Below are 12,933 nucleotides of genomic sequence, written 5' to 3' on the forward strand. Positions count from 1 at the left end.
AAGACACAATGCGAATGAAATGAGTGATGACATGGGTTTTGCGAAAGAACAGACTGAATGCTGAAAAATAAACAGTGAAGATTAATGAACGATCTGAATTTCTCGTTAAAATTTTGTCATACGCACTTTTAATTAATCTACTTCATTCACTTTATTGTGCAATTGTTTTAACATTTATCGTTTTATTTCAACCCCAACTACTCTATCCTCCACTCACTCCACGGTGCTGCCCAGGACATCACGGAGGTCCAATTTCTCCAATTTCTGCACGTTCCTTGAACTCTGTCAATGGATCAAAAATCACTGCGCCTCTCTGCATTTCTCATCAATACGGCTGCTCACTTGTGAACAAGATCCTATTATCACAGCCTTACTGTGGACAATTGTATTAACATCCTACCTTAGACTGAAACTTGGCTCCTGGGTGATGGCACCTTGTCCCTTATGGAGTCTCTCTGCCTGGCTATACTTCCCACCACCATCCTTGCCTAAACCACAGTGATGGTGGCATGGCCATTTAAACCATCAATTTCTCTCTCTCTCTCCTCCCTAACTTCTCTGGAGCCTTCTCTTCCTTCAAGCACATCACCCAGTTATATTTTCCCTTTAATAATCACCAGTCTCCCCAGTGTTTCAACTAAGAGGGCAAATGGGAGACAGGACAACTTTGAAAGGCTGACTTCCACTTTCAGTCTTGTGTGATCAGTGTTAATTCTGCTGACAATATTCTACATTACAACACAGTCTCTCTTAAAGATGGACGATGGTTTGGTGAAGTGCAAGTCTGATCCACACTGCACAATCTCAGTTTGGGACAAAGGATGAAAGAATCAGAGTGAATGTCACAATTTGAAAAGTGAAATAATCCTTGAATTTGACTCATGGGGACAATCTTTATATAATTAACAGCATAACAATGATGTTATGATTTCTTCACTAGACAGAAAAGACGGATATTAAGGATTAAATAAAAGAGTTTAAGACAGTAGAGGGTGAGAAATCTTTGTACTTAGAACTGTGAAATGAACTATGTGGGTTAATAATTGAAATAGTGACCATGCCAATATTGAAGGATAGATTAGATAAAGAGGTCAAGGAAAGTGAGATAAAGGGATATGGGGCCAGGGTGGGTATGTGGGATTAGCGCGACTGCTTGTGTTGTTACAACACTCTGGGCTAGTGCGTGGTCAATTTCAGCCCCACAGGCCTTAGAGTCCTAACATAAGTGAATTAACCAATAATTTGTGTGTTTGCCTGTGATCTTTGACCCTCGATTGCTCAAATGACTTACAGGCGCCAGATTTGTAAGTAAAACATTTTTAAAAAACTGTTCATTTATAATAAGAAAAGAGATAAACATGTAATGGAAACAATAGAACAATGTCCTACCAATCTAATTGTTCCCCAAACCCATCCCACCCTCTGCACACACAAGACAGACACACGGTGGTGGTGGTGGGGGGGGGGGGGGGGGGGGGGGGAGGGGGGGACGGACAGGTAGGAAAGGTTAAAAATAGCAGGGTTTAAAAGGGCTTAGATGAACCTTTGCTGCTGAGGTGATGATCTTTGTAGTTGCCGATCTTTAAATCACTGGTTGATTTGGATCTTTTAGAATCTGCCTTCAATTAGACCTCACGGGCTGCAGGAATTCCTCTGGAGAGTCACCTTCACTTGTACAGGCCTCCACCAGATTGACTCTCAGTCTCACTGAGATAGTATTAGAATTCTCTACCTGAGGGTTTAAAAGAGGGTTTTCCGTCCATTCTGACTCTGCAGATCATGATTTTGTTTTCTTTTCCACAGTCCAAAGATTTTCAGGTGAGGTGGATTGGCTATGCTAAATTGCCGCTCAATGTGCAGGGATGTGCAGGTTAGGTTATGGAATTATGCGGACAGGTAGGGGTAGCAACTTGTAAATAGGCGGTGTGCTCATTCGAAGGGTCGATGCAGACTCGATGTGCTGAACGGCCTCCTTCTGCACTGTAGGGATTCTATGGAGAGACATTTGGGGGCCTGCCTGGCTTAGCCTATGTCTTTGTTATGTCCAGTGCCAGACGGTCCATCCTACACGATTAGACTATTTTACAGTGGGCAACAGTGGCTTGTTGGGCCATTTCAGAGAGCAGTCAGTTAAGAAGCTGGGTCATCCATATTGTTGTGGCTCTGGAGTCATATGCATGTCAGACCAGATAAGAACAAGATATTTCCTTCACTCAAGGACATTCATCAGCGGCTATGGTGGAGGAACTCTTCCTGCAGATCATGATTAACCGTAGTGAAGAGAAAGTAAAAGGCCCTTTCTTCCTGACCTTTAGACATCTCAGTGGAAAGCTATCAGCACTGTGCCTTCCCCAGCCTTCCAAACAGTGGTTAGGCTTTCACACACCTGGCTAGAGACTGCTTGCAGCTTTTTAATCAGAGGTTACACTTCACAGTCCTGGCTGTTAAACCTGCTTCTGGCTGCTCTCAAAATCTAAACAGAACCTGTTCTTCCTAAGGTGTAAGCAGTACTGGATTAAAATGGAGCTGGTCCTTCTTCCCAGAAATCTCTGGGATGCTCTACTAATCACAATCGAGAATAGAATATGTCCCAGAATTCCAAAAGAGTTGATTTGCTACTAGCCAAGTCCATCAAAAGGATATCACAAGACAACACACTGCACGGAGGAGAATCCACCTAGGCCAGTTCAATTAACAGCTTGTAGCTGGGGGTTTCAAAAGTCTGCAGTTTAAACCAAAATCTGCAATGTTGCAGCAGACAGCAAAGCAGTAATTAAAAGGGAAACCAGGAACAGACAAGGATATAAAGGATGTCCCTTACAGAGTGGAGGATAATGATTGACACAGACTGTTTGGGCTAAACAGCTTATTTGTGTGTGTAATCATGTGTTGCAACTCTACACTAAACTAGTAACACACCTGCAATGTGTTACACACTCTACAATGCAGAAAGCAAGTTGCTTGGAAAGGCGAGATAAAAGGGACAATTGATGTGGGAGAACAACACACACTCAAAGAAATAGTTACAAACAAAATCAAAGTGGAAACTATGTCTCTTATTTAAAAATTGGCACTGCAAAGTTTATGTTCTCAAAGGGATGAGCATCCTTTACCTGCTATGTCACAAAGTTCCGCGTCTGTAGCATTGACCAAGGCCTCTTCCAACTCTGGTTCCAAGGTAACACTGTCAAGTGCGGAGTGGACAGGCTTCTCTTTGGGAATCCAAGGTTTCCCTACAATAAAAGTCCATAGAAAAGCTACACATCAGTATGTGCAAATTAATGAAAAGAACTACAGTTCAACTACTGTTCACTCCCTAACATCATGTTGGGGCTACTGTGGTTCAAGGAGATGACCCACCAAGACCACTTTCTCAGAGCAGCTGGGGATGGACAATAAATGATAATAAAACACCTCAAAGAAAATGGCAGATTTAATAGATTTGGCAAGAAATCACTTCCATCACTCCTACCTCACGGAACATATAGTGTGTGGTCCATTGCATGTGCTAAACTCTGGAAGATGAAGATGGAATAAACCTGTTGTATCTGCTAAATCTCAGATACTTCAACCAGTATGTCAATCAAAGTTTTACCCAGGTGCCCTTAGTTGCAAGATGGATAAAGGACAAACACAAGTAAAGGTTCAATAAGTTTATTAATAATAATACTATTAACCCTTAAATTACCCACATAAAACAAGATGATACCCCAGATTCAAGTATACTACCCGCAAAAATGGCTTGGTAGGCTGTGAATCTGATCACTGGAATTCCTCTGGCCCGTCTTCACAAAGGTGGTTCTCGCTGACGGTCTCTTCCTGCTTCCTTCCTTCTGGTCTGGTTACGGTCACCTCCCATACCGAGTCTTTGCTGCTGGTGTGTCTGAGATGCGCACCGTTATCCCCCCCCCCCCCCCCCCCCCCCCCCCCCCCGCCTTTCCAGTAACTTCTCTGGCTTCCGCCAGAGGTCCCAGGAGTGGGTCCCAATACCAGTGGGTTTCTTGATGTCTGCCTGACAGGACACCAGGGCCCGCCCCCAGGTGTCCACCTCCATGGTGTCGCTTCCATGTAACCTGTTGCCATATAAGGTAAGGCAGGAACACTAGATGACAGAAAGTCTGGCCCGATCTGGGCTTCTAACAATAGGCTGGTGCATTTCAATGGAGTGTGGTGATCTCCTGCTGGGTTTCAGTACATGATCTTTGATGGGTGATTGATGGAACAGGCCCAGACATGTTTCTGTGTCTTTCTATATTTGACCTTAGTCAAGTCTGGCCTGCCCGAGGTTTGACTGTGTTTGATTTTAAGATGCCCAATTCTTTAACTTAGGATATCCAATTTAATCAGCCTTAAAACTAGGCCCTGATGAGGCAGCACGGTGGCGCAGTGGTTAGTGCTGCTGCCTCATGGCGCCGACGTCCCAGGTTCGATCCCAGCTCTGGGTCACTGTCCGTGTGGAGTTTGCACATTCTACCCATGTTTGTGTGGGTTTCGCCCCCACAGCCCAAAAGATGTACAGGGTAGGTGAATTGGCCATGCTAAATTGCCCCTTAATTGGAAAAAATGAATTGGGTACACTAAATTTATGAAGAAAAGAAAAAAAACTAGGCCCTGATTATATTACCACAAACCTAATCAGATGATTTCACATGAATACAGCCCTCGTATTGTTTTACAATCCCCACAGAAAGAAGCCACGAGCATGTCTCTGCTGGTCATTTACTAAAGCTTATCCCATCGTCCTGCTTTCCTCTCAGTTCACAAATGCTTTTGGGTGTGTTTAGCAGGGTGTTTTGCAGTGGTGGAGCGCCAAGAAATACCCCTCTAATCAATGGCACTCTGGGAGCTTCCCGCCACCAAGACCTCACAGAGGGATTCCCTACTGGTGAGCTGATCTCATCAGCTAGAACAGCTGCTCACAGACGGGGCGGCATTTTGGTCAGCAGCCCCAATCTTACCTCCCCCTTTCAGGCCCCCTTCCAGCTTTGCCGACCTCAAACCCCTCATCCCCAACCTTCACTAGGTTCCCCTCCCGAGAACCACTATCACCCCTTCCTCCAACTGGCAAGGACCCCCCCCCCCGGACCCGACCCCTGGCAGTGTCAACTTGGCACCCAGGCACTGCCAGTCTGGCACCCTGGCAGTGCCACCTGGGCATCTGGCAGTACCAGGGTGGCACTGCTAGGGTGTCGAGCTGGAACTGCCAGGGCACCAGACTAGCAGTGCCAAGGTGGCCACATGTCAATGGGAGGGCCAGGGTGCTACCCTGCCCTGTCTGTGACCACCTGGGGGTCTCTAATGGCCTGCGAGACATCATCATGCCTGGTCTACGTTTGAGTGGACCAGTATTAAACAGCCCCCTGGCGAGGTCTCGCAGACACAGGTGTTGAGCCCGGGCGCTGGGTGAATCTGGCTTCCGGGTATTTAAAGGCTCATTTAGATACGCAGATCTGGATTTTGCCCAGTGAGGGAGAGTTTGTGACTGCACCGGGCAGAGTGAGTCAGGTGATTCGCGATTGGCTCAGCGTCCAGGGTGGAGCATGTGGGGCTCTCGCGTGATTCATCCGTTGGATCCGGATCTGTGCCGCCCACAACGGGGTCCCTGAATCGCAAGCTACATATTTTAATCTATCCTGCTTCCTTGTTTAACTGGGCAGTCCTTTAAAGATCAGAACTCCTAATTACTTATAATAGTTTACTTGCTGCTGAGGGAAGATTGCAGATGGTTAGGTGCTTGAAAACTTAACTCTGGTTCAGAAGACACCAGCATTTTTTAACATTTTCAGATGTCATGACATGAGTTGGAACCGAAATGTTATTTTGTTTTCCAATTTACTTGCCAATTTCAGAGAGTCAAGACCAAGTATGGATTTCAATAGAAGGAAAGATTGAGAGTGGGAATAATTGGGTCAGAGTGCAGATGAAATTCAGTTCCCATTTTAAAGTTATGTATTCTCTCTTTAATTTGATATATTTCCATTATAAACTCCTAGATCCACATTTATAATGAAAACTATCCATGTAAACTTAGCACATTGTAATATAGCCTCCTGCCAGTGGTGTCACTGCAACATCTCTCACAGAAAGGCATGATTACCACAAGCCAAGTTTACAGAAGCAGTTTCCATTAAAAGTTCAGACATCGGGCCGGTATGGTGGCGCAGTGGTTAGCACCGTTGCTTCACGGCGCCGAGGATCTGGGTTCGAGCCTGGCCTCGTCACTGTCAGTGTGGACTTTGCACATTCTCCCCGTGTCTGTGTGGGCCTCACCCCCACAAACCCAAAGATGAGCAGGGTAGTTCGATTGGCCATGCTAAATTGCCCCTTAATTGGGAAAAAAGAATGGTGTACTCTAAATTTTTTAAATAGTTCAGACATCGTTCAGACAACGAAGTTGACAGGAGATGTGTACAAATGCAAGGTTCTATAATAATCTTTATTGTCACAAATAGGCTTACATTAACACTGCAATGAAATAACTGTGAAAGCCCCTAGTCGCCACACTCTGGCGCCTGTTTAGAGGGAGAATTCAGAATGTCCAAAATACCTAACCTGCCCGTCTTTCGGGACTTGTGGGAGGAAACCGGAGCACCCGGAGGAAACCCACGCAGACACGGGGAGAACGTGCAGACTCCGCACAGACAGTGACCCAAGCTGGGAATCGAACCTGGGACCCTGGCGCTGTGAAGCAACAGTGCTAACCATATACGTAATATATCTCAAACAAAATAGCTTTATTTATGATTTTTTTCCATTATGGGAATAATAGTCCATTATGGGGAAGACAATGTATTTTTGTGTTCGTTCATGGGACATAGGCATTGCTGGCTGGGTCAGCATTTGTTTATTTATTTTTGGTTTTTTTTTAAATTTAGAGTACCCAATTCATTTTTCCAATTAAGGGGTAATTTAGCATGGTCAATGCACATACCCTGCACATCTTTTTGTGTTGTGGGGGCGTAACCCACGCAAACACGGGGAGAATGTGCAAACTCCACACGGACAGTGACCCAGAGCCGGGATTGAACCTGGGACCTCGGCGCCGTGAAGCAGCAATGCTAACCACTACACCACAGTGCTGCCCTGGGCCAGCATTTATTGACGATCTCTAATTGCCCTTGAGGGGTAGTTAAGAGTCAGCCACGTTGCTAGAGGATCTAGAGTCACACCTAGGCGAGACCAGGTAGGATGGCAAATTAGCTTCCCGAAAGGACATTAGTGAACCAGATGGGTTTTTACGATAATCGACAATTGTTTCATGGTCATCATTAGACTTTTAATTCCAGATTTTTTATTGAAATCAAATTTCACCATCTGCAGTGCCAGGATTTGAACCTGTGTCCCCAGAGCATTACTCTGGGTCTCTGGCTTACTAGTCCAATGACAATACCACCATACTATCGCCTCCCCATAATACCACTATGGCACCGCCTCCCCAGAACTTGCAGGCTGAATGCTTCAACCGCCACCGGGGACAATCCTGATCAACATTAGTAGGAGCTGGTGATACACTTTCCAGTTTGGAAGTGGCATGAAGCAAGGCCAAACTGTTGGCCCACAATGATGATTGCTTAAATTCAACAAAAAACAGGCTTTGCAGAACATTTGTAGAATATGGGGTTGGGGTGTCGGGGGTGAGCACAAGATTGACACTAACTGGAATGAACTTGAGCAGCTCATGCACAAATTGAGCTAGTGGTGCAGAGGTATTACCCAGAAGTATGCGTGTGCACAGGTATTAGCTTTGGTTTTCCCACTCTTTAATTGGAGGGAATTTAGGCTCATCCAGGACAGATGCTGTGAAGAAGTCTAAAGAGATGGTGCTGAAGTCGAGTTGGATTTCCTCAGTCTACATGTGACAGTATCATCTAGCTCAGGGGTTAGGAAAGGGAGTTGATGGTCAGCTGATGGAATGGGGTTGAGAGTGCAGGAGGTGGGGCTCCTGGACAAAATGAACTTGAGTAAGACATGACAGCAACTAGGGGAGAAACAAAAGAAAACCGTGTGCTCACAGTTCAGGCAGGGGGAAGACTTGGTTTGGTGGGCAGCGGGAAGAAGAGTTACGGCAGGGGTAGCTGAACAGATGGCCTCAATCATAGTGGCAACAACGCCCATGGGTTCTGTGAACTTCTTGTTGGAGGACAGTGGAAGGAACAAGGGTTTAAGGAAATGGTTGACAGTGGAGAAAGGAAGCCAGGCGTTATCTTTGCTCTGCAGGATGGCCCAGGAGTGGTGTGTTGTCTTGGCAGAAGCAAGCAAGCCCCGATAGCATTTGATGTATTTCTGTCTTCACGTCAGATAAACTCAAGCAACTACCTCTGGAACTGGACGTGACTGTGTGGAAGGCCGGTCAGGTGGAGGAACAGTTAAGGTGGGAGAGTGTGAGGGTTTTCAAACTGGAAATCTTGAACATTCAACTGTAATGCTGAGGACTAAATTTAGCACAATGATCCATCAGTTACCAGGAAATTCAGAGTAACTTGAGAATAGAAAGAGTGGGGGGTTGGTTGTTGGCTGACTCAAACAGAGGCTCGCTTGGAGCAATGTGCAATATAACACCTTTCGACAACTGGCTGGCAGATCTCTTCAAGAAATAAATACACAGCTGAGGACGGAATGCAGTCATAGCTATTTCTGTCGAGGCAGAGAAGCAGCCGTTAGATGGCTGGAGAACAATTGCAAGATAAATTATATCGCAACAAGTGTTACCAGCATACAAGGTGACTCAAGGTGAAATTTATTTACCCAGTTCAATAAACTAACTTTACAAAATCACCGGTACAGTAACCTCTGCTCAATTAAAACAACAAATTAATTGCCTAACACCAACCACGCACTGGTGATCATGGATACACGAATGGACAATTCACAAAACATCACGATAATTTGTATTTGTATAGCTCTTTAATTAAGAAAAACATTCCGGGGGCGGGGGAGGGTGGCTTCAGGGAAAGAAAAGAGAGGAGCCAACTAATGCAGGAGAGGTTCTGAAAAGTGGGCAAGGAAGTGGATTTCACACAAAGGCTTCCAAAGGCTGAAAGAGGTAACAAGCCACAAGCATTTAGGGAGATCTCAAGAGAACAGGAATAAGACGGGTATGGCTATCACTTTTGAAAAAAAAATGTAGAATCCAATGAAGAAGGTCACTTAATATTGCTTATGGGGAAAAGCTAAATGGGATTATTTTATAGACACAACAGGTTATATTTTGGAAAAGTAAATAAAAAAATTTATTTTCTCGCCATGAGGCCTCACACCCCTAGAAACTAAGGATTTAGAGCCAATAAATGAACAACCAAAACTGTACTGACAGCACACTTTGTAATGCCAGCAATGGTGATAGTTAAACTGGCAAATGGAGTACACATTACGTTACGTACCTGACAAGCATTCCATTTTATAAAAGGCTTTATAACATACCTGATGCCTGTTCAACAGTATCTTGTGGAATTCTGTAGGCCAACGGATAAATTGTAAAACACTTGCTTTATCTTTTAGGCAACCCAAAGTTGCTAGTGCTAGTGTTATAATTAAGTGGTTTATAGGATTGTAATGTTTTGGGAGTATGTCTTTAATTTAGGGTAATATGAAGGGGTCCATGTGACCTGTTCTGAAGTCTGCCTGGCAATAAGCCTGGGTAGTTTGATTGTAAGAGATTAAAGGATGTTTAGATTATAATACTGGGAAGAAGGTGCCAGGTATAATGCTTGGGGACACGGTGGCAGTGGTGAGCACTGCTGCCTCACAATGCCATGGACCCGGGCTCAATTCTGGCCTTGGGTGACTGGCTTTTTGTGTGGAGTTTGCACATTTCCCCCCCCCGCAGAGGAGGACTTACAATGAAACACACAGCACTGCAGCGCGGGGCCCAGACAATGGGGGGACCCCCTTACTGAAAGGTAACTGAATTGGGAGCACCAAGCAGAGCCTGGTAGCTCTGAATTTGCTAATAGTCTCATCTTGAGCCGATCAGCGGGCAATACAGAACAACATCGGGCTCCAATTGGTGGACTCCCCTTCAGAGCGGGAAAACAGTTTGCCAGACGTTGAGAGGTGGTGGAGACTTACAGTAGTTCAGACGGATCTCCTGATATGGTGTGAGGTTTCTGAACTTTGACTGAGTGAAGCAGTAGCCGGTTTTCTCACATTCCGCTGGGCAGCCTGAAGCAAAAGTGATGTCGCCGACCTAGCATTGAGATGCGAGCCAGTGAGGCCTTCAGTGAGGTGAGGATGAGGCGTTGGCCAATGGTCATCAAGGAGAGCAGCGGAGCAACTCTCTACCTCCAGACGGGGCCTGAGGAGGGAAGGTGGGCAACTAATCACAGAACAGAGGACACACCAGATAAAGTCAACACCCAGTAGCAGCCAGGCAGCCAGTCAGGAGCGCACGTGGACGTCAAGGCTCGAGGCCCGGCCACCAAAGTGAGAGCCGAGAGGTACGAAGGCCAGGAAAGCCCCGGTATCGTGGATTTTGGGGAGCAGGGGCCAGCAGGGCGACTCGACCAGACGCCAGGGATGAGAGTAACTGAGAGGGCTGGATAGCAACTGGACCGGGTGGCGAGGACGAGAGAGCAGAGGTCAGATCAGATAGCCAGCAGCAGCAACCAGCCAGGAGCACACACAGTCATCGAGGCTGGAGGCTTGGCACGAGTGAAATTGTGAGCAGTCAGGAGGTGAGAGAGCCGGGCAGGCTCTAGCATCGTGGTTTGCAGGGACTAGTGGGGCAACTTGACCAGAAGCCAGGGCTGAGAGCAAGAGTACTGGGTGGCAACCAACTGCACTTTCGAATATCGAATTAGAATTCAGTTATTCTACATTCAACACAAGGTCCAGTTACTACTGTTCGTAAAGCAACAGTGCCGTCCATGCTGTGATCCAATTCCATTAATTCTCCTATTTGGGATTCTGCTGGGAAAGATTTAATGCAGTATTCTGCCTTGACACTTTGATAAAGACCTTCCAGTTTTGTTTCAAGGTGTGATGATTTCTCTGAGGAGTCCATCTGTAGTTCCATCTGCTGGGGGTTAACTACCCCAGGCTTTACAGGCAGTTTAGTTATCCTGAGAGGAGCTGGAGGACCCGACTTTTGAAACCGGAAATACCATTCCTCATCCAAAATGTTTACTGTTGGCTGTTCAGTCTTTGACCGGTGATTTGAATTCACACTGGGACTGTTCAGGCTGTTGATTTTCAAATTGGCTCTCTGTTCCTTGCAGTTCAATGGGGGATTTAATCCGTTGGCTTTCACCCAGAGACTCCACTGTTTGTAAAGCAAGAGGCATTTTCACTTTTTGGGGGCTTGTCCGAAAATTCTGCCATTTGAGAGGCAAAGCCAGATTCTACTACCAGACAGTTGACAGGAAATTCCAGCATTCTTTCCATCCCCATCAAACAACCCATCCTCTTGGGAGTCGACATGCAATTCCATTTGGCACTCCTCTCAAGTTTGCAGTTGGAAGGAGATTCCCATGGTTTTGTTTCTGCTAGATGCTCCATTATTTCAGCACTCACCAAATGATGTTTAACTGGTGTGGACCCGGTTTGAGAGTCAATAATAGGTGGCTCAGTCCATTCGGACATTTCGACACGAATGGTTGATTCACAAGATTTGAATTCTTGGGAATAATTTGGGTTTGAATGCGCAGTCTCTTTGCATGATGATAGAGTGGGGGTGTATTTTTGTCATGGTGTTTTGAAGCTTTACTGAATTTGTTGGTACTTCTGCTCAAATTATTATGGAGGCCAGTTCATCTTCTCTAGCTCCATTGGAGTTTTGGACACCTGTAGTTTGCTCATTTTTGCTGAGCTGTCTCTTGAAACCTGTACCTGGCACACCTTTACAGAGTCATTTGCAACGCTGGTGTGGAGCTATCAACTCCTTCACTTGTTTGTGCATGTTGAATTTACAACCCTTTGGATGGATGGATCCCTCATCACTCTCAGTACTGACATTCAGAAAGTCTCTTCTCTACTGGACAAGAATGGAACCCTGCCAGACAGTTCCTGCAAAGCCACTGATATTAGGCTTCGACTGGACACTCCATTTCATTGGAGTATTTGTTCCTACACTGGATTTTTTCTGCATCATTCTGTCCTGCACTGGCCTGTGTTGTGCTGCACTGATACCTTTGGCTGATTTTTTCACTCCATTGCTCATCAGCCAATTCATGTTTGCGCGCCTCAAGGCACACAATTCACAATATTTACCATCTCTACTGTCATGCAGACAACAGGAGTCTTTCATTTCAATTTATCAATTACAATAATAATCTTTATTAGTGTCACAAATAGTCTTACATTAACATGAAGTTACTGTGAAAAGTCCCTAGTTGCCACATTCCGGCGCCTGTTCGGGTACACTGAGGGAGAATTCAGTATGTCCAATTCACCTAACAAGCACGTCTTTCAGGACTTGTGGGAGGAAACCGGAGAACCTGGAGGAAACCCATGCAGACACGGGGAGAACGTGCAGACTCCACACAGACAGTGACCCAAGCCGGGAATCTAACCCAGGACCTTGGCACTGTGAAGCAACAGTGCTAGCCACTGTGCTACCACTTGTTGTGGTCATAAGTTAAAGGGTACTGCAGCAGTAAGCAGTGGTTTTGGGTTTCTGCGCCTTGCAATGTGTGAGATGAGGGTGGGAAGCATCAGGAGGACATTTGGAGCGAGGCTGGACATCATTGGGAGCAGAACTTGACATCATTGGAGACAGGCCCCCACGTTACCAGGGGGCGGGATGTGATGTAGGGGCCTCACAAAGAGGAAGAGTGCAGGACCCACAAAATTGTAGGTCTACCTCTGTCTCACCATGTCTGCATGGGTTTCCTCCGGGTGCTCCGGTTTACTCCCACTGTCCAAAGATGTGCTGTGGAGGCGGATTGGCCATGCTAAAATGCCCCTTAGTGTCCAAAGATGTGTAGGTTAGGTGGT

The 12,933-nt window shown here is 45.9% G+C and overlaps 1 protein-coding gene across 5 annotated transcripts in view; it reads right to left on the minus strand.

Moving 5' to 3' along the window:
* The window catches only part of tmod1 (tropomodulin 1), a 142,776-nt gene that overhangs the window by 46,337 nt on the left and 83,506 nt on the right, over positions 1-12,933 (minus strand). For all 5 annotated transcript variants that reach the window (XM_038804588.1, XM_038804592.1, XM_038804587.1 and 2 more), the window contains exon 4: positions 3,114-3,233. In XM_038804588.1, coding sequence (XP_038660516.1) covers positions 3,114-3,233 — 120 coding nt within the window. The remainder of the gene's footprint in view (positions 1-3,113; positions 3,234-12,933) is intronic.

This window comes from Scyliorhinus canicula, chromosome 8 (genome assembly GCF_902713615.1).
Source record: "Scyliorhinus canicula chromosome 8, sScyCan1.1, whole genome shotgun sequence".
Classification (NCBI taxonomy): Eukaryota; Metazoa; Chordata; class Chondrichthyes; order Carcharhiniformes; family Scyliorhinidae; genus Scyliorhinus; species Scyliorhinus canicula.